The 20,580-nt window shown below is 41.7% G+C and overlaps 1 protein-coding gene across 1 annotated transcript in view; it reads left to right on the top strand.

Moving 5' to 3' along the window:
- Window positions 1-2,229: 2,229 nt before the first annotated feature.
- The window catches only part of GLDC (glycine decarboxylase), a 38,716-nt gene continuing 20,365 nt past the window's right edge, over window positions 2,230-20,580 (top strand). Inside the window, exons 1-5 of the mRNA XM_033085627.2 lie at window positions 2,230-2,445; window positions 2,535-2,613; window positions 12,943-13,078; window positions 16,517-16,681; window positions 20,140-20,217. Coding sequence (XP_032941518.1) covers window positions 2,239-2,445; window positions 2,535-2,613; window positions 12,943-13,078; window positions 16,517-16,681; window positions 20,140-20,217 — 665 coding nt within the window. The 5' untranslated portion in view covers window positions 2,230-2,238. The remainder of the gene's footprint in view (window positions 2,446-2,534; window positions 2,614-12,942; window positions 13,079-16,516; window positions 16,682-20,139; window positions 20,218-20,580) is intronic.

The following is a 20,580-nucleotide window of genomic DNA, read 5'->3' as shown; positions in this document are numbered from 1 at the left end:
GGTTCACTGGCACATCTCTCCAGTCTTCTATCTCCAATGCATAGTTTTCAAGTTGAACTAAAACTGGGGTTAGTTCTGGAAAATTAAGAAATATGGATAGAAAAGATACTGTTTGGGATGTTTTGGATGCTTCACTGTTTCCTCATGCTTCACTTCCTAAAGCACTACAGACAGCTATAAAACTCTGACCTCACATTGAGAAATAATTTTGTCAAAGTTACCATTTTGAATGAGCTGAATGTAATGTCTTAGTTTGTATGAAATATCATCCTGATGCTACCTTGAAACACTAATCTTAGAAAAATTAAGATTTAAGTTAAACTTAAATAATTGATTGATTGTCATCTCATGTTTGCTCAGGTGTGCTTACAATGGGAAAAGATGAAACTGGTAAGCAGGCCTGAAGAAGCACGAACAATCACAACCAGAAACCCATTCTTTGAAAAATTGGAATATCCCCAGAAATCATTTGTATTGTCATTAATAGAAAAGGGTCGAAAGTTCAGGGCGAGGAAGACTTGCCTTACTTCCTCCTTTTAGGACCCCTCCCCACAAAAATGACCCCAGACTTAATTCAAGAAGCCAACTACGCATGCTTAATAGCCATTCAAGCTAATTACCATAGGAAGCAAGGGATGGGAGGGGCTGGTATTATGAATATGTATTTATTTAAACCTTTTGTCAAGAAATAGACTCTTTGACCACCTGTAATTTCGCAGTGCGTATTAGGGGGCTACCCCACGCTGCTGCCCAGCGCTGAATAAACATACCCTTTCTAACTTTAAATTGTTAGAGAGTCTTTTGTCCGTCACAGTTGAGTATTGGTACTAGACCAATACTCATATTTTGGTAAATCAACCTGCAAAAGAAAAGGGACAATTTTTAAGAACACTTATCACTTGAACAAAGTCTGAAAGAATATTTGAACACAATCTAGTTTTTTTTTTTTCAAAAAGCCTTAGAATGGTTTTAAAAAGGAATTATATAGGAACAAACTCAGAACAGGCATTAATTTGTTATTATCATGGTTTTAATGTATTTTTCTAGTATTTCTATTTCACTCATGTGATTTCAAGATAAAACCCATAGCAAAGTTTTAATTTCCTTCATGCTACTATCATATTTCTAAAGAAGCAATATATACATCTAGAGGAGAAAAGCACTACATTTATATTTTAATAGCAATTAGTTAAGTCAGTATTTGATTTATATCACAAACCCTTGCAGCAAACAGCTTTGCTGTTGAAGCAAGCTTCATCTCACTCAATTTGGGGATCCCTTATTTTGAAACCAGGGACTCAAATCATTACTCCAAATACATTTGTGAGGGCCTTTTACTTTATAATGGAGTATTTATGATAACTCAGATTATATCAGAGAAGTAATTTCATGTTCACTACAGGAATGGAGGGCTTGCATGAATCAGTTATCTTTGGTACAAAGAAAATTTTCTTTTAGGTTCCAAAGTAGTGATCAGTTATCTTACTAAATTCAGAAGGCAGTAGATCTGTGATACAATTAAGATGAAACTAATTAGCATCTTGGAAAGATTTTTTTTTCTTTCACTGTTATTTTATTTTAGTGTTGATTCAAATATGTATCCTCAATGTGGCAACTCTGGAGTTAGTTCTGGAAGATGAAGAAATGTGGGCATCTGTTTATAAATAAAAATACAAGTTTGTAACTATGCTAGTATCATCCTCAGAAAGAAAAAGAATTGAAAGATGGGGGGAAGTAGGTTCCTCTCTGCGGAGTTACCTCTCCGCTCCCCAAGACTAACATCACCAAAAGTTAAAGCAGTAACAAAGTTCACACGCACAGACACAGACGCGCCGGTAGCAGCTATGGACAGCTAATCCTAAAGCTCGCCACTCGAAAGCAAGTCCACGCTCTGCCAAGGAAACACAGAAACCTTTTTTATCCTACGTGAGCAAGGCTTTGGTGCACGAAAGCCCTCTCTCCTGGGAAAATGGCCACCGGGGTGTGCCCGCGGGCCGGAGGCAGAGGCGGGTCAGCGGCGGGGGATGCTCGGCGCGGCCCGGGCGGTCAGGGCCGGGGGCGGGCGGGCAGGTGGCGGCGGGCGGGGCCGGGGCGGTGCCGCCCCCGGGCCCCATTGGCGCGGGCGGTGGGGGCCGAGCCGCGCCGCCCCCCGCGCTCAAGTGCGAGCGCCCGGCGGTGGCGGTGGGGCTGTGCCGGGGGCTGCGGAGCTGCGGGCGCTGGCGGGGCTGTGCTGGGGACATGCAGAGCTGCGGGCGCTGGTGGGGGCGGCTGGCGGCCCGCGGGACTCCGCACCTGCGGGCGGCGGCGGGGCAGCGGCGCTGGGGCGGCGGGGAGGCGGCGCGGTGCATCGAGCAGCTCCTGCCGCGGCACGATGACTTCTCCCGGCGGCACATCGGGCCCCGGGAGCAGGAGAAGCGGGAGATGCTGCGGACCGTCGGGGTGCAGGTAGGCGGCGGGGGCGGCGCGGCCGGACCCTCCCGGTGCGGGCTGTGCCGCCCCGGGGGCTAACCGCGGCGTGCGGGCGCTTCTTGCAGAGCGTCGAGGAGCTGATGGACAAAACCATCCCGGCCAGCATCCGCCTCCGGAGGCCACTGAGGATGGATGACCACGTCTGTAAGTGACCGCATGGCACGGGGTGGGGGTCTATTCCGGCCTCCAGCGCCCGTGGTGGGTGGGGGGGACTTGGGGTGCGCTCCCCCTGACCCGATGTCCCTCCCCGCTGACACGTGTAGCGGTCTGATCGTACCGCCCGAGCAGAAGTGCAGGGTAACACTGAAATCAGCGTAGCAGCACAATCACCGACACTTCATTCTTCTCCGACCAACTCCATAGAGTAATTTGGCTGCTGCCTTTATAGCTCTCCTCTTGGAAATCGGTCGGAAAAATGTGTGTAGCACACAGGGGGCTGCCCGAAAACCCGTTTTGGAACTCAAATGACTTCGCTTTGTCCCGGGTCTAATATGAAGGCAAGAGTATGACTAAAAATCATCCCCTTAGTGTGAACATCAAATGGGCCATGTCCTTTGGTGATTCTTATGTATCTGCAGGATTTCTTTATTCCTCCCCCACGACCCACCCAATAATAACCTGCATTTTTTAATGACATGAAAAAATCAGTGTCTCCATATTATGGTATGTGGTAGACTAATGGCCAGAATTTTAAGTCTGTTTAATTGAGTGTTATGGCTAAACTGCAGGAATACTAAACATCTAAGTCAGCTATTGTCGCACTACAGTAATTCAGCAAATCGCTGTAGAAAACTTAATGTGGTTTCACAAGGTTTTAGATATTAACGTTTTTAAGAGTTAGCAAGCACAGTACAAAGTTTCTACCTGCTTAACGGTATTTTTGAGTGTATTTTTGAGTATATTTTTTGTATCTGTGAATGTGATGCTGGAAGTCCTGTAAGTGAAAGAAACACTTAAAAGTCCCCAATGCTAAATAATTGCACTAAAACTAACAAAGCTCAATGGCCATTCAGATATGGGATCCAGTTACATCAGTATTGACTTCATTTTTGTGTCACAATCCTTTGCCTGATTTGTAGAAAACTTGATTCCTCTTGCTGGCATTTTTCTCATTGCTCATCTGTGTGCTGTAATTTGAGTGTAAACTTCAGGCCTGCAGCTTTGGTGAGGTTCCTGGCCAGTTCAATCTGGTTACTCTGAGATGACATCACGCATGAGAGGCAGCACCACGATGAACAGCCAGGGGAACTACACCCTGAAAAGACAGATTCTAGCTAGGAGGGATACAACAGGGACTGGTAGTTTCTACCTCTAAAATGTTTTATTAATGCAGTGGTATTTCAGTCTTTGGTAACTTTCTATCTTATTAAAATGGGGGGAGGCTGGGCAGCGAGGCAGAATTTAACAACCTTCTCATGACTGTATAACTGCTGAAAGTACTGCCTGGCATATTTCCCTATGGTTAATGTGCTTTAATCAATGTACTCACTGAATAAGAAGTGATTTTCACTGACCTCAAAGAAAAGAACTTTTTAGGTTATTATTTTTTTATGTCAGTAGAAAGAGTGAAATGCCATTTGTCACTAACAATTTTGTCTTAGAATCTTTATGTCTTTCTAATTTTTTAATCATTCGTTTCTATTATTAATTAATATTACACTCTTAAAAATTTTACTTCACCAAAACACATGTAAAAGTGATACAGGATAGTGGGAATTAAAATACATACACATTATTGAAAATTAATCTGGTGATGTCAACCTAAGTCACAATTTTGATGCAGTGCTCAAATGCTGATTTTCATAGGAATTTTGAGTGGATGTCTCCTACACAATAGTGCATTAGTTGATGTCGTGTTGTAGGCGAGTTCTCACTGTGCAACAGGACCTCATTAGCTAACAGTGTATTTAGTTCACTGGCATTTTGCTCCACTTGCTATGCTGTTCTTGTTCCCTTAGAGTAAACTTTGAAAGAATGTGACTGTGATGCAGTCTCACTTTGCACAGCATGCAACAGTGAGTTTTCAAAGGAGATGCTTGCATGAGGTACTGAAATTTATTTTTTCTGTACACAATTGTGTTTTTCTTCTGCAGCCAGTGTGCTGGATTGTCTTTTAAATTTAATGTGTAGTTGTTTGTCACTAGTTTTCCCCTGCACTGGTACCAGAAAATTCCACAGCTTTTAAAAGAAAAGTTAAAATCTTCAGCTTGAAATTGTGCAACGTCACATTGAACATCTTGTACCCAGGACATTGTAATCTGAGTGAAGCTTGCTTCCTCTTTGATGAGCTGTGAGAGAGAACACTTTCCAATCACCAGGGTGATATTTCTTATGTGAGGATGGGGCATTATTTCTCAATCATATACCTTTTACTAAAGGGAAATGTCATGAAAACTGTATTTTAATGTAAATATTTGGTTTTATTTGCACGAGTGCTCTCACTGTCTCTCTAACTCACATATGGAAAGAGAGAACAGAACAAGACAATGCAAAACATGTCACTTAATGAACTTCAGCATTTATAAAATTTATAATACAAACACATCAATTTTCACTTGTCTTTATAACTCAAAAATGTAATTGTAGTAACTCCACAAACTGGAGTGCAGCTGAAAACATGTGCTAGAGCTACTCCTTTATAGTAATAAACACAACTGAGCTTACGTTGAAGTCTCATTGAAGTCAATCCTTACACATACAATTAGACATGCAGTTCAAGAAAACCACACACCCACCGTAAAAAGCAGGTCTGTATATTATGGGTCTCCACAATTGCATTTGGGTGCTTTGGAAAACTTTCATAGCTGTAGACCTCATCTCAGGTGTGTAAATTTGATGTGTACATTTGATATATAATCTTCAAGTTTTTATTCGGTGTTGTCACTAGAAAAATTACTTTACAGAGCCTTCCATTGATAATCTCACAAGTTGTCTAGAAGAAGGAAAATTAATCAAATGTGTGTGTGCAATAGCAATAAAAAAAAGAAAAAAAGAGTCTCCTGTGGATGGAGCTTGTGTTAAAGAGCTTGTTTATATAGCACTGCATATTCCACTAATGATAAGTAAAATCTCTGATTTCAGTAGAAACAGACTTTTTGTGCCTGTGTTGTCTCTCCTAGACATTTTAGCACAGACCTACTATTCAGTGGAAGAAAGAAGCTTTGTTGCTTCCCTGAAGGACATAACATATATATAAAGTTTTTTAACCTCAGTTAACTGGACATTTCTGGAGGGCAGGAAGGCTCTGCAGAGAGATCTGGGCAGGCTGGATCATGGCCCAAGGCCAGTGGTGTGAGCCTCAACAAGGCCAGTGCTGGGTCCTGCCCTTGGGTCACAACAACCCCAGGCAGTGCCACAGGCTGGGGCAGAGTGGCTGCAAAGCTGCCCAGAGGAAAAGGACGTGGAGGTGCTGCTGACAGCAGCTGAACATGAGCCAGCAGTGCCCAGGTGGCCAAGAAGGCCAATGGCACCCTGGGCTGTACCAGCAGCAGTGTGGCCAGCAGGAGCAGGGCAGGGATTGTCCCCCTGACTCAGCACTCAAGTTGTGAGGCCACAACTTCAATCATGTGTTGTTTTGGTCCCCTCACTACAAGAAAGACACTGAGGTGCTGGAGGGTGTCCGGAGGAGGTCTACAAAGCTAGTGAAGGTCTGGAGCAGAAGTTCTGTGACAAGCAGCTGCGGGAGTTGAGGATGTTTAGGCTGGAGAAAAGCATGCTCAGGGGACACCTTATTTCAGGCTCTCTACAACTACCTGACAGGAGTAGCGTGGGAGTAGTGTAGCTGTGTGGGGTTTGACCTCTTCTCTCCCAGGCAGCAGAAGAGGAAACTGCCTCCAACTGTGCCAGGGAAGGTTCAGCTTGGGCATCAGTAAGAATTTCTTGATGGTTGGGCATTGGAATGGACTGTGCAGGAAGGAACACCATTCCTGGAAGTGTTCAAGGAACAACTGGACATGGCACTTAGTGTCATGGTTCACATGACAAGGTGGTAATCGGTCAGAGGTTGGAGTTGATGATCTTGGAGGTGTTTTTCAACCTAAATGGTTCCATGATCCATTTTTCTTGAATTGAGTAACTAGTCAGTCAATGTGGTAAATGCCGCGTTTTGCTGGTACAAGTGCATCTATGCTCTAAATGCTTTAAAAATAATTATTATTGTCTGCATTGGCAGATACTTTTCTTGGACTGCAATTATCACTGATGGAGGAAAGAAGGACTGTAGCTTGTGCTAAGATGTTCCTGAAATAAAATCCTTTTTTTGGTATGAAAAATAACAGGACTAGCTATGTCCATTTTGTGACACAACCCCCCCCGCAAAAAAAAAAAAAAGGCCACTTAACCACTTTAAAAGTGTCTCTTGCCATAAGCCCGCTGACTGTAAAACCATCTGGAAATGCTACTGAATTCCAGTAGGGGTGAAATAGCAACAGTAAATTTCAGTCCTTTATCTCATCTAATTGTGGAAGAGGGGCTCTTTTACATCCAGATACCTCTGCAGATATAGCTAAGGAAAAAGATAATTATGGCATGTAACTTCCATTCAGCCAGTATTTACAACAAAGCTAGGCATCTGTGCAGTACTTAATTGGGATCAGCTAGTATTACAGAACTTTATTCCCTGGACTACAGCAAGTAAACTTGAGCAATCAGCTTTCCATTAGGTGTTGAAGGTGCTTCAGTACATATGTTGTGATTGACCCATTTGAAGTAAAGAAGAAATTACCTTATATAAGCGTAATCTTCTTTATTTTATCCTGACAAATCTGCTATCTATGTCAGTCATAGTTATCCCTGCAATGCTGCCGTGATATGTCTGTCTTTATATGTAATGGATAGATCTTATGCATGTGTTTGTATTTCTGCTTTTTAGTGCAGGATTTGAATTTTTTGAAAGGTTGAATTAAAAAATATTCTGTGAACACCACCACAATTTTTTAATCAAATTTTAGAATTTATAAGCATTAGTTCCCAAAATCTTAGGAGTGCAGTTGGGTTTCCAGTGTAAGTGTTATTAAAAGTAATAGTGTTCTGAAGCAGTTACATTGTAAATAAAGACTAGTTTTGTCTCCAAATTAGCAGCTCGTTTTTCAGTAAATCTTCTTCAGTAGGATTTTATATTTTTAAATACCAGTTAAAAATTAATTCTGGGTGCATTTATAATCATCTCCTAATGTCAGTCAGATTTTTAGAGCTAATTAGCCATTTTGCCTGAAAGGGGTAATTGTACCCTCCAGAGAGTTGCCACACATAGTGCAGAATCTGCATTACCACCTAGGGCACTTTCCTCCTCACACGCTTTGAAGCTGCTGGTTTGTTTTTTTTCACAGGCAGAAGCTCTTGTGGGTAGAACAGGGAAAGGCATCTTGTTTTACTCAACCTGCCCCTGCTTTTGGCTCCTGGCAGCATCAGGAGGTTTTGTGTGCTGCCCAGGCTGGCTGGGTGAGCACAGGTAGCCTGAATGAAGGAGGGGGAAGGGCACCGGGCTTTCTGCCCAAATCCTGAAGTTAGGAACACAGCACCTGGAACATGCACTTTCCTTGTGCTGTCCTACAGCATTATTATTATGTGCTTTGGAACTAGTTTTCGTCAATATAATCTGCTTTTTGATTTGCTTTTTTGTTTGGTTGGGATTTTTTAAGAGATTGAATTAATTACTTAACTAACAAATAAATTAGTCCCCGTTTTATCAGTTGTTCTAAGGATCTTGCTTCCCTGATCTCAGAGGCTAGATTTTTTAAGATCTGATATGAAGTGAATACAAATATATCAGATAAATAGCAACCTTTTTGTATTGCATGGTTCAAATTGTATAACTTGAACTGCTCCCTTTGTATTTTCTCCACTCTCCGTCTCTAGTACCATATTTTGCGAGCATCTCAAGTTGAAGGCAACTACCGTGCTAACTACAAAAACAGTACCAGAAATAGTGTATCATTTTGTGATCTGATAATTCAGTTCCTCTTCCTATTTTTGCCATATATTCTGCCTTTGCTACCTGTAGATGTAGCAATTGGGAAGTGTCCTCACAGAACCTCTCAGACTCTCCCTAATTTTTCTCCAGTTATAAGATAGGAGTACAGCAAAAGCAGTGGACCTTATTCTGAGTACTGTCTTTGATCTTAATTTTTAGTGAGTTGATGAGAGAAATAGACATCAACTGCAGTGACTTAGTTGGCAATTTTTTTGCTGAACTAGGTTCTTAAGGAATTTTTATTGTATACCCAATAAAACGAGTTTATGATAAAGGCACTTCAGTCACGTTTTTTTAGAACACTGGAAACAAAAAGCTTAGTGAGGGTGGCCGGAGTCCAATCATTACTTAAGCATAGTACATTTCTGCTTTATTTCCACATTTTGCATATTGCTTCTTAATCTCATTGCTAGGAGAATTAAAAAGAAATTAGTAACACATCCAAAAATATCTTAAACTGTGTTCTTTGAACCATGTAATTCAAATTTTTAGGTACCCTATATGATTTAGTTTTAAGGAAATTAATAAATATCTAGAATAATACAACATTTCCACTACATATGCTCCAAGTTATATACAGTAATTTCACGACTATAAGGCACACCCTTTTGACTAAAATTTTGGTCCGAACCCAGAAGTGCGCCTTATAATCCGGATGCGCCTTATATATGGACAAAGTTTGGAAATTTGCCAACCCGGAAGTGTGAGCTGTGAGGCGAGCTGGGACCCGCGGGAGCTGCGGCCACGCGGGGGGAGCCAGGAACCGCGGGAGCCATGGCCACCGGGTGGGGGAAGTCAAGACCCAGCGTGGCCGCTGGCCAGGGGGAAGCGGGGAGAAGCAACACAGCCGCCGGCTGGGGGGATGCTGGGACCCGCCATGGCTGCCACGCGGTAGGAGCCAGGAGCTGGGAGCTGTGCCAGCCGGCACTGGGAGTGGGTGGGAGTGCTGGGGCCCGTGGCACGGGGAGGGCACCTGGGGCTGTGTTTAAAGGCTACACTGATCTGTGAAAAATATTTGGAGATTGAGCACCTGCCAGTAATTCATTACTTTGTTGCAGGTGGGGCAGCTCCTCGCTGCAAAAAAAAAGTGCGCCTTATAGTCCAGTGCACCTTATATAATGTACAAAGTTGTGAAATTTGCCGACTCCCGGAGCCTTATAATCCGGTGCACTTTATAGTTGTGAAATTACTGTACTTTATACAGCAGAAAAAGTATTATTTTTAGGGTTTGGTGACAGTCTTGGGCTGAAATGGAAGTGTAGCAACTTCATTATGAATCTGAAGATTAGTTTTTAAGCATACATAAGATCGCTTTTGTGTTTCATATTCATCTGCCTTTGTGCTAGCACTAGTTCTTTACAGAATGATCAATAAAGAGTTAGACCCCTTTCACAAATAACATTATGGGAATGCACTGTGGAAAGCTAGGCTTAACAGAGTGGGTAGTAAGGTTACTGACAGAGACACAGGACTGGTGGAGACCCAGGTCAGTCTCCAGCCGCTGCCCAAAGCTCTGCTGTGAGTAGATTGTTCAGGGCTTCACCCAGTTAGAACATGAAACCTGAAAAGGTGGACACTCTGCTGCACTGCTGGACTGTCCTTGTGGGCCCAGCTCTCCTTGTCTCCAGCCTGAGCCTCTGGCCCTCCTGCTAGGTGTGCAGTGCTGTTAAGAACCCAGCTACACCTCCTCTACCTCCTTCTGTTGGTGCTGGGGGGTACTGGTGAGAATGGTTTGTTGCATTGCCTTGCCCTCTGGTCTTTGGACTCCAACATCTGTGTTAATTTCTCTCACCATTATCTATATCAGTCTTACTTGAATTCAGAACCCCATCAGTGTAAAGTAAACACCGAATTAATGAAATCTCCATGGGTTTATGTTTGGTTAGAGGTAAGCCAGGCTAATAGATAAATCAGGGGCTATTGACTTCCTTTCTTCAGGACTGCAGTTTTATTTATGAGCTGTCTTCCTAAAGATGTACTGTGATGAAGTACTTCAAGGCAGTAGAAGGCAAAGGGTAAGGAGTTGTTTTCCCTGGTCCCTTCAAAGAGGCATGTCAAATGTGGGAGATGTATATTTGAGCTGTACTACTGCCATTGCCCTTATAGTGACCAGAGGAGCAGGGTCAGTAAGGTGAAGCAGGAGTAGGAGTATGTGCTCCAGTATTTTGCCACCCTGGTTAAAATTAGCTGTGTAACTGTCTTCACCGGTAGCTCATTAAAATGTGATAATTAAAAATATGTGCAGTCTTGGAACTTCTCAGTGTAGGTATTCTAGATGGATTCCACTCTTAAGCATAATCCCTACCTAAGCTTCTTGCAGCATCACTAGGCTTTTGGCTTTGTGCCTTTAATCAGTTTGGAAGCAGGTTTGTTTTAGCCATCTCCAGCACAAGCTAAGTGAGTGCATGTCGTTGTTAGCTACAATTGCAGAGAAATAACTCTAGAAGAAAAGCGCATTTGAGCAAACAAAGGAAAGTTATCTATCACATTGTGCAGTATTTGTGGTATGTGTTTACTGCAGAAACTGCACTCAGTGCATTTTTGTATGTGACGTTGAGCTAGCAAGCAAGTTAAATGATAGCCAGCTTCTGCCTTCAAATGCAATTTGGAATTAAACAAGGAAATTCGTTACCATTTCCAAGAAATCATTGATGTTTGACTTATGCAAGAGTACAAGCCTCTGTCTGAAATTGCAGCCAGACTCTTTCATCAAACTTTTTGCAAGTGGAAGAGGAAGGTCTCTACAATGTTTAAACAAAAAACTGCCTCTGTCTTATTATAAACTCTGTGGGAAGAGTTCTGTGGAGTGGAGTTTTTCACCACTTTTAGAAACTTTGCTCTGCACATTGCTGAGTTCAAGCTTAAGGAGCATATAAGTCTCCAGAAAAAAAATTTAAATTGCAGTTTACTGAAACGAAGAAATCAGTCTTCATACTTTAGATCTAATGGTAACACTGAGTAAAAGCAGAGAAGAAATTAACTTTGAAATGAGAACTGAATATCAGTAAAAAATCTTGGTGAAAGGTGTAATGTGACTGTGGAATAAATTAATTGAAAACCTGGAGATTTTGGGGGAAAAAAATCTTTATGCATCAAATGCAATAGTAGCAACTTGAGTAAAAGGAAAAAAGGTTTTGAGATCAGAGCTGAAGTTCTAATATGCTTGTTTGTGATTGCACTAGAAATTAATTCAAAACCTAGATAATGATTTGCCACCACATTCTAGAAAATTAACTATTCTGACTTCATCTCTTTTGCTGGAGTAACTTGCAGAGAAAAAATAAATTTTGAGGCATCCAGGGCCCAATATATTCTAATTCTGTGATTTGTAGCATTGTATTACAAAGTGTCATCTTCCAGTTGTGGTGGAGAGGGAGCAGAACTTTGTGTAACTGTCCCATTACAGCAAACTCCAAGGTCAGAGTTGAGGGAGGAGTTAAAAAGCATCTGCTCCCCTCACCCAGGAGGATTGGTGTCCAGTTCTACCCAGGTCTGTTAGACTGGGCTGACCTATCTTTCTGTGTGATCTTAAGACAGTCTACTGACCGCCTTTCTGCATCCTCAGCTACTAATACATTTTTAAAATGCTACTCTTTGGCAGATGTTTGTAGCATTATTCATTGACTTCTAGGAATGGTGACTCAGTGTGATTTTTGCACAGCTTTCAGGACACTGATGAGCAAGACCAAAGAGTAAGCTGTGATTGGGGTAGAGGGGGAGTGCAAATGTTTTCATTCTGTATGCTTCAAAATCATTCTTTTGTAATGTCTTCAAACTAGATTGGCAGACTCATTTGAAAGTTAATCTCATCTTGAATGTCTTAAACTAGAAATACTCTTACTAACTTTTTTTTTACTAATCTGATGAAGCATGCTAAAATTGAATTAAAAAACAAAAACAAAAACAACCAAACAAAAAAACCCCACCCCTGTTCTGTTTTATTAGCAATTTAGGGAAAATGTGAGAAAATAAAGGTGATTTATCTGTGATACTAAGAAATTATTCCTGGGTGCTTGGTGTAAGCCCAGTTTATGCTCCAATGTGACCCCAATATGGCTCCAATAGAAACACCAAATGACAGCTGTGGATGGCCATGGCTTCAACCAATGTAGATTCTGCAAGATTCAGCTAATAAGGAATGTCTCCTGAGGTACTTCTTAATGCATGTCGAATATGGGTCTCTTCTGGATTGAATGTACATTTTATTAGAACACAAAGAACTCCTTCTGCCTACAGCTGTTTCTCTTGCTAATCTTTCCACATGCTTTGGAGCCCTGTTATTATTCAGGTATTGCGTTTTCCTGAATTCTGGTAGAATTTAAACTTTCCTAGCATATTTTACCAGGTTATGACTTTATCTTTGTTATTCTTGACTTGCGCTTTATTCTGCTGCTGTTTATACTTGCACCACCAATGTTTTGGTTTTTATTTTTATTCTGGGGTTAAAAACTGTTATTGTTGCATGTAGCTGTAGCATTCTGACATAATTTATTTCCAATTAGGTGAAAATGAAATCCTTGACACTCTATACAGTATTGCAAGCAAGAACAAGATCTGGCGGTCCTATATAGGCATGGGTTATTACAACTGCTCAGTGCCTCAGCCCATTGCACGCAACTTGCTGGAGAATGCAGGATGGTAATGTACCATGTTTTATTGTGGATGTATATGTGTATATATATATATTTTTTTACTAAGGCTTTCATATATTTGGTAATGATGTGTCTCCTACTGTGTAGGAGTTGTGTTGTTCATGCCAAAGTTAGAAATTTACTCTAGAAGATGCTTTTTTTCTGTAAAATATGCCGCTGGGGGTTTTTTACAGCTCCTATATATTATGAACAAATAAAAGATTACAAGTTTGTTTTAAGAAAGTGTGCAGACTTACCTCCTAAACAAAAGTATTTCATTTGTAATTTTTGCCTGAATTTAAAACAGCTCCCTCCTCCACTGGCATACGTAATTTGGGTGGAGGTAGTAAAATACTACGCAATGCTACGGTCATAATTTTTGATGAGGAAGTAAGAAACTTCTAAGGAAGTAGAATATTCTAAAGTCTATTATCTTAGTATTTCTTTCTTGTTTTGTTTTGTTTTTTTTTTAAACCAGAGGCTCTCAAGGGCTTGAATGCTTATCCATAAAGTGAGTTCTTTTCTTGTCTGATCAAATGATTCTCTGGCGAGCAGCAGTGACATTGAATTATCATAATATGATAATTCTTTTATGAAAAGGCTGAGAATACTGTACTTGGTTCTGATCATCCAGTTGACATGTTGGTTTCTAAAGAACTGTAGCTCAGAAATCATGCAACAGGAAAAGCTAAATTTCATGTCGAGTCTCATTTTCCAATAGAATGAACATCACCCTGCATTTTCTCATTTAGTTTACAAGTTCCCCTATCACTAGTCACTCAGGTCCTTCTTTTATACTAAAAATACTTTTGTGCTAAAAATAACTGTCATCTTTATTACTGAGTAATTTTTATTTTAGTAAAATCAGTATTTGAAGGTTTTACATATATTTTTAAAAGCCCAAACACCAAAAATCTCCATGATGAACCCAAGGATTGTATTACTCAGTGCAAAAAGTAATTGTTACTTAGATGTTAGGTACTTTTTATACTTTGGGTTGCCGTAAGTGGGTCTACATATCTGTGGACCTCTGAGTCTTATTGATTTTTAGGATTTTTAGATTTTAAGAGCAGGAGTTCTGTAATATATTTCAATTACAGTAATTTCACAACCATAAGGCGCACCAGACTATAAGGCACACCTCCCGGGAGTCGGCAAAATTCGCAACTTTGTAGATCATATAAGGCGCACCAGACTATAAGGTGCACTTTTTTTTTGCAGCGAGGCCCCGCCCCCAGCTCCCTCCGCACGGTTGCTGGCCGAGGCCCCGCCTCAACCCAGCAGCCATTGGTCCCCGGGCCCGCCTGTACCTGGCAGGGGCGGTGCCGCAGGCCCCCAGGCCCACCTGTATCCGGCGGGGCCGGGGCATGCCCGCTGCCCCTCTGTGCCACCTCTCCGGGGCCAGGCTGTGGCCGCCGCCCCTCCATGCTGCCTCCACGGGGCTGGGGGGTGCCTGTGTAGGGGCCGTGCTGCCTCCATGGGGCCTGGCTATGCCTCTGGAGGGGCGGCTCCACCTCCACGGGGCCGGGGGATGCCTCTGGAGGGGCAGCTCCACCTCCACGGGGCCGGGGCGTGCCCGCTGCCGCTCTGCCCCATCTCCACCTGGCAGCCATGGCCCTGCCGGCTCCCCCCATGGCTCGCAGCTCTCACTTCCGGGTAGGCAAATTTTTTGAACTTTGTCCATCAGATAAGGCGCACCGGACTATAAGGCGCACTTCCAGGTTCCGGGGAAAATTTTAGTCAAAAGGGTGTGCCTTCTAGTCATGAAATTACTGGAATCACAATATTTTAATTATTGTTGGTCTAATTCTAGTTCCTTATGCAAGTTAAAACGTAAGAAACAGCCCTTAGGTGAAATAAAATGAGAAAGCACAATTGTAAAACTTTAGGTACAGAGCAGTTTTTTCTACTAATCAATAGAAGTAATTGCTCATGCAAAGGCATTTGGAATAATTATTTTTATTGGTGAGAACTGAGTGGGCAGAGGGACCATACAGAAAAGAAATCTTGATATTCCCAGACTGAAAGTTCATCTGGCAAACTGAACACCGGATTTAGTTGCTGTGGAGAAAAAAAAAGCCCTACTGTTGGGATTAGCAAGATTGCATGTAGCCATGGTCTCACCTGTGAACTATGCAGTCATATGATGATAGTTAGTTTAGTGCTAGAACTGGCCAAGAATGAGAAAAAAACCTACAGGTTTTGGGGAAATCGTCAATATTTATGTACTCTATACATAGCTATTGCTCTCTGTTACTCTACAGAATAGTGTATGAGAACAATTCAAGCAGATGTTTCATTTAATTAGGCTGTAAATACATTAGCATTACATATTACACTTTGAGTTCACATATTGAATATGTCCTTCTTTTAGCTTTTGCATTCTCTTCAGGACTTTTTTCCTACTATCTCACCTTACTATTTTGTTGTTTCTCTCATCTTGCTCAATACCAAGTTCTCCAGCTTGTTATTTGAAAATCTTTGGTTTTTACCTTCTATTGACTTTACATGACTAGAGCTTCCAAATAGTGGAGTCTTTCTGGAAAGCTTAGACCTTCACTTAATTTTTCAAAACTCTAAGACTTACTACTGCTCTTTTAGGGAAACAAAATGCTGTTTTCTTCCATCACTAGAAAACAGAGACCACAAGTATTTGCACTATCGACTCATTTCTTTCTGGCTGCTACTCTAAATTCAATCTTGCGTAAAGTCTGTCCTGAACTACTGTTCAGGACAGATTTCCAGCAGTGAGAGGAGAGACTGACCTCTGTTTTTGCCTTTCATCCCTGGACCCATGCTGCTTTGTTTTCTGGGCTGTTATAATAGACTGTTTCCCTTAGATTCTTGTGTTTTTGAAGGAGTTGCTTACATTGCCACTACTGCTTTGTTCACCAGATGACAACAAATGAAACTTTTATCAGTCTGACTTCCCTCCTCTAACATAAATGGAAACTGTCATTTCACAAGAAGTTGCATACTTCTGAGCTTGATTCCGTGAAATACCAAGTGCCTTTCCTCTTCAAAGGGTGGAGAACACTTGACAAGTAAAGGTCTTAAGAAACAGTATTGAAAAATTGTGGCAATATCTAGATATGATTGCACAAAACATTCTCCTTTGAATATTGTGACTTGATTTAATTCTTCCACACTCAGTGTCTACTTACTCTGTCCCTTCTCCATAATGGCCTCACACCTCTGTTTTAAAAGTATTCCTCTATTCACCTGTATTTAAAATGGAGAGACAGATTTCTTGTTCTGTAAAAAGTCAACACTAAAAGATAAAAATTATGACATCTAAAAATAATTGTATTCTAACAAATTTCCATATTAATGAATTACACTTTACTGTTTATTTTTTTTCTGTGATGTAATTCAGTTATATGTTGCCATGACTATGCTACAAATTTATTTTCCTAGACCCAAACTCAGAACTCTTTTCTTACAGGGTTACCCAGTATACTCCTTACCAGCCTGAGGTATCCCAGGGCAGGCTGGAGAGCCTCCTAAATTACCAGACTATGGTGTGTGATATCACAGGAATGGATGTGGCTAATGCGTCCTTGCTGGATGAAGGAACAGCTGCTGCAGAAGCCATGCAATTATGTCACAGGTACTGTGTTTAAATATATGTTTAAATCATAGCAGGAAGTAGTTTTGGAGTTTGAAGGCATCTATCTGTGTGAATGCAATGGGTTGAAGTTGAGTGTGGCCTTCTTACTGTGGGCAGTTCACTGAACAGCCACAGTCCATCTTGCCATGCCCCCAGACAAGTTCCTAGCATTGATGTAAATGTTTAACTCAGACATTTAAGGCTTTTAGAAAACTAAGGACATAGAAGAAATTCTAGAGGAAGGAAAACTCAACCTTGCTGGAGGAAGGTCAGGCTAGAAAACATTTAAGCAAGCTGGACTTAGACAGGTGTGCTGCACCTATGGTTGCTGAGGGAGCCTCCTGGTACCAGTATGAGTATCACCAGTCACCCTTGATTATCTCTGAACAACCACAGTGACTGGGAGAGGTGCCTCAGCAGTGGAGCAAAGCAAGTGACACTTGTCTCCAGGAAGGGAGGAATGAAGATTCAGGGAACTGCCAGCCAACCAGCCTCACCTCGATCCCTCAGTGATGATGGAATGACTGCTAGCCCTGGAAACTATTTCCAGACATGTGAAGGACATGAAGGGGATAAGGAGTCACGAGCATGAATTAACACAGGGGGAGGTTATGTTTGACCAACCTGATGGCTTTCTACAGTTGAGTGACTTGCCTGGAGAGGGGAGAGCAGTGGGTCTCCCTTAAATCTCAAAAGAGAAACCAAAAATTAAGGGCTGAATAAGGTGGGACAAAGCTAGGTGGGATATAATGGGTTAACTGCACCACCTAATTAATGGCTTGTCATCATTTTCTTCTGCCTTCAGTCAGAGTCAGAATTAAAAACATGAAGGAGACGAATTTTTTCATGTTCGGATTTGGTTGTTTATTAAATCTTATCTAAAGTATAGAGAGTTCTGCAGCACTTCTAGCTACCAGCTGAAAGCAAGTAAAATGGAGGTGAATCTAGCTAGTTACAGGGTCTTTTAAATCTGAACAGTCCAATAAAGAGCTACTACCTATATTATTTTATACTTTTGACCCAATAACCAAACACCTGTCACCCACAGTGCAGCACTAACTGTCCAACCAGAAACTACTGCCTGAAAGGATGAAGAAGAATTTGACAGAAAGAGACAATGCTCTAGAACCTCTGTCCTGTCCCATACCTATTACTATATTCTGAAAACACAAAATTCAAAACACTTCACCTTGTGAAATTATGCTCTTCTATTCTAACTACACACCAGTGATTCTAACTCCATCATTCAAATTTGGAAGCCTTCTCCAAGGCCTCAGTCAAAAGCAGTGCTCTCCTGGGGGTCAGTGTCAGAAAGCACAGAAAGTTCAAAACTCCCACGCTTCTGGATTCAAACAGTGGAAAACTCTGACTGTTGGCCCAAGGGATGCTTGTAAGTGACATAAACTCTAGGTGAAGAACAGCCACTATAAGCCAGGGACAACACTGGATTAAATTGATGATCTGTGTGATGGGGCAGACTGTATCCTCAGCAAACTTGCTGATGATGCAAAATGTGGAGGATCAGCTGTTAGATCAGTAAGTCATGATGCCTTCCAGAGGGACTTGGACAGGCTGGAGAAAATTGATTGACAGGAACTTTGTGATGGTCAGCAAGGGAAGTGCAAAATCCTGCAGCTGGGGGAAAAGGAACCCCAGGTATATCGGGTACCTGATGGAGTCTGGCAGGCTAGAAAGCAGCTTTGCTGAAAAGGCCTTTGGGATTTTGGGTGACCCCAGATTGAACACAATCCAGCAGTGTGTACTTACTTGTGGCTGTAGGCCAACAATCTTCTGGGCTGCAGTGAAAAGGGTTCTGCCAGAAGGCCAGGGAGGAATCTCTCCCTCTCACCCTGATGAATCCACATCCCACAGTGCTGTGCCCACCTCCCCAGTATGACAGAGACATGAACATACTGGGAAGTGTCTAGTTGCCCTGCCCTAGGGTATTGGCCCAGCTCCTGGCACCCAGAAACACACCTGCTCCCACTGATGCCACCACAGACCAAGGACCCTCTTGGTTGGTGTGCTGCTGCACTTGCTGGCACTCACTCCAGTCATTTCAGGTGCTGTACTATGGAAATGTGGATCCTTCATGGTCTGACTCCAGTGGCACTCGTACACGTACACAGAGAATACCTATGAAAGGAATCGGTAGGGCATTAAACAAGAGGAGAGGACAGACTTCATTAGTTAGGTGCAAGAGCTTCAGCAACCAACTCTGTGACTGTCCTAGTTTATCCCCTTATTTCCCTATTTTGCTACACTTGTTGCTCACAGAACTTACTTAGCTATGTTATTTCCCCCAAACATCTCATAATAAGACATGTTTGTGATCCCCAAATGCTCTTCCTGTGTGTCCCATAATGTCTACTTGCCAAGTGTGGGGTGGCACCCAGATGGTGTACCTGTTTGGGTTAATTATTAATTAGAGTTCCCACCTTCAAGGTGGCCTCTTTGCTCCTCTGTGCTTGTGGAGATAGGTCCCTGCTGGGCTGATTTTCCCTGAGAAGCATCTGTGAGCAGCAGGGACAGGTTGTTATTTGGGCTCCCCCACCTGCCATTGGCTCTCTGCAGGAGATGCACAGGACCTTTTATCACACAATCTAACAGGCTGTGGCCCAAGTCTCTTGTGTCTATGGAAGTTGAAGATATCCATTATCTTTTTCCATCAGTGATTAAAAGAAGCTTTAAGCAATAGTGGAGTACATCATTCTGAGTTGCTAAAAGTGAAACTGTTACTGGTATGTCCATATCTACTTTCATGTATGTCTATTGTACAGTAATGTGAAAGGGATTTGCAAATCAAATGAAATATGAGAAATGACTGAAGGTCACTGCAGAACTGTGTATTAGGAAGGTGACTACACAGCAGAGACTCTGTAATCGTAGTTTAGTATGTGTAAAAATAGTTTTCTAACTATCCAGTAGTTCAAAGGCTCAGTGTTTCATAAAATTCTGCTTACCAGAGAAAACTAGGGAATTGTCTTACCAGAATCATAAAATGGTTTGGGTTGGAAGGGACCTTAAAGACCACCTAGTTCTATCCCCACTGCTGTGGGCAGGGACCCATTTTTTTCTTCATCTCCCTTTACCTGTTTGAATGACTCATGTTTTTTTATTCAGGGCAACAGCGAAAAGTCTGTATTACAGACCACAGCTGTATTCCTCCAAAAGAAGAAGTGTGTGTGTGGAGCCATTCCCATGGCTTTTGAAATTGGCTTCCTATCCTGTTCCATAATGTTTTAAATTTTGTCATGTATGATTCTCATTTGAATGTCTGAAAGGAACTTCCTTAATGCAAACACACCAGAAACGTCATGCAATCTTGCGCTTAATCTGGTTGTGATAACCAACCTTTTAAACTGACTTTTTACGTAGGAAAACTCACTTCTTAAAAATAAGCTGATTTATTTCCATGGATATTGATGTGCAAACCTTCTTTTTCTTTTTTTTTACAGACACAACAAAAGGAGAAAGTTCTATGTAGATGCCCGATGCCACCCTCAAACTATAGCAGTAGTCCAAACTAGAGCAAAGTAATGTTTTTCCTTCATATTCCATAATATCTTTTTCCTTACACTGAGTCATTTACTATCTGTGCCTTTTTGCCATATACCTAACATTTCTGGCCTGTGCTTTCTTTGCAAACTAAAAGCAGAAGGCTGTTATCATTTGGCATTTCTTCTAGATCAAAAGGAAATTAGAGCAGTTTAAAAAGACACTAAACATATGATAAAAAGAAAATACCTAATTTTTCCTTTAAATTGTTGCACAACTGTATATGTTTGACTGTTGCACTCAGTCTGGTCTTTTTTTTTGTTTTACTAAGAGGCAAGTATCTTAAGCATTCTCTGTTTGCTTTGCTCTGTATTTCTGATGGTGACATTGAATGCAATTCT

The sequence above is a fragment of the Catharus ustulatus genome, chromosome Z (assembly GCF_009819885.2).
Source record: "Catharus ustulatus isolate bCatUst1 chromosome Z, bCatUst1.pri.v2, whole genome shotgun sequence".
NCBI lineage: Eukaryota > Metazoa > Chordata > Aves > Passeriformes > Turdidae > Catharus > Catharus ustulatus.
Note: the sequence above shows the minus strand (reverse complement) of the source record. Positions and strands in the feature narration are given on the sequence as shown.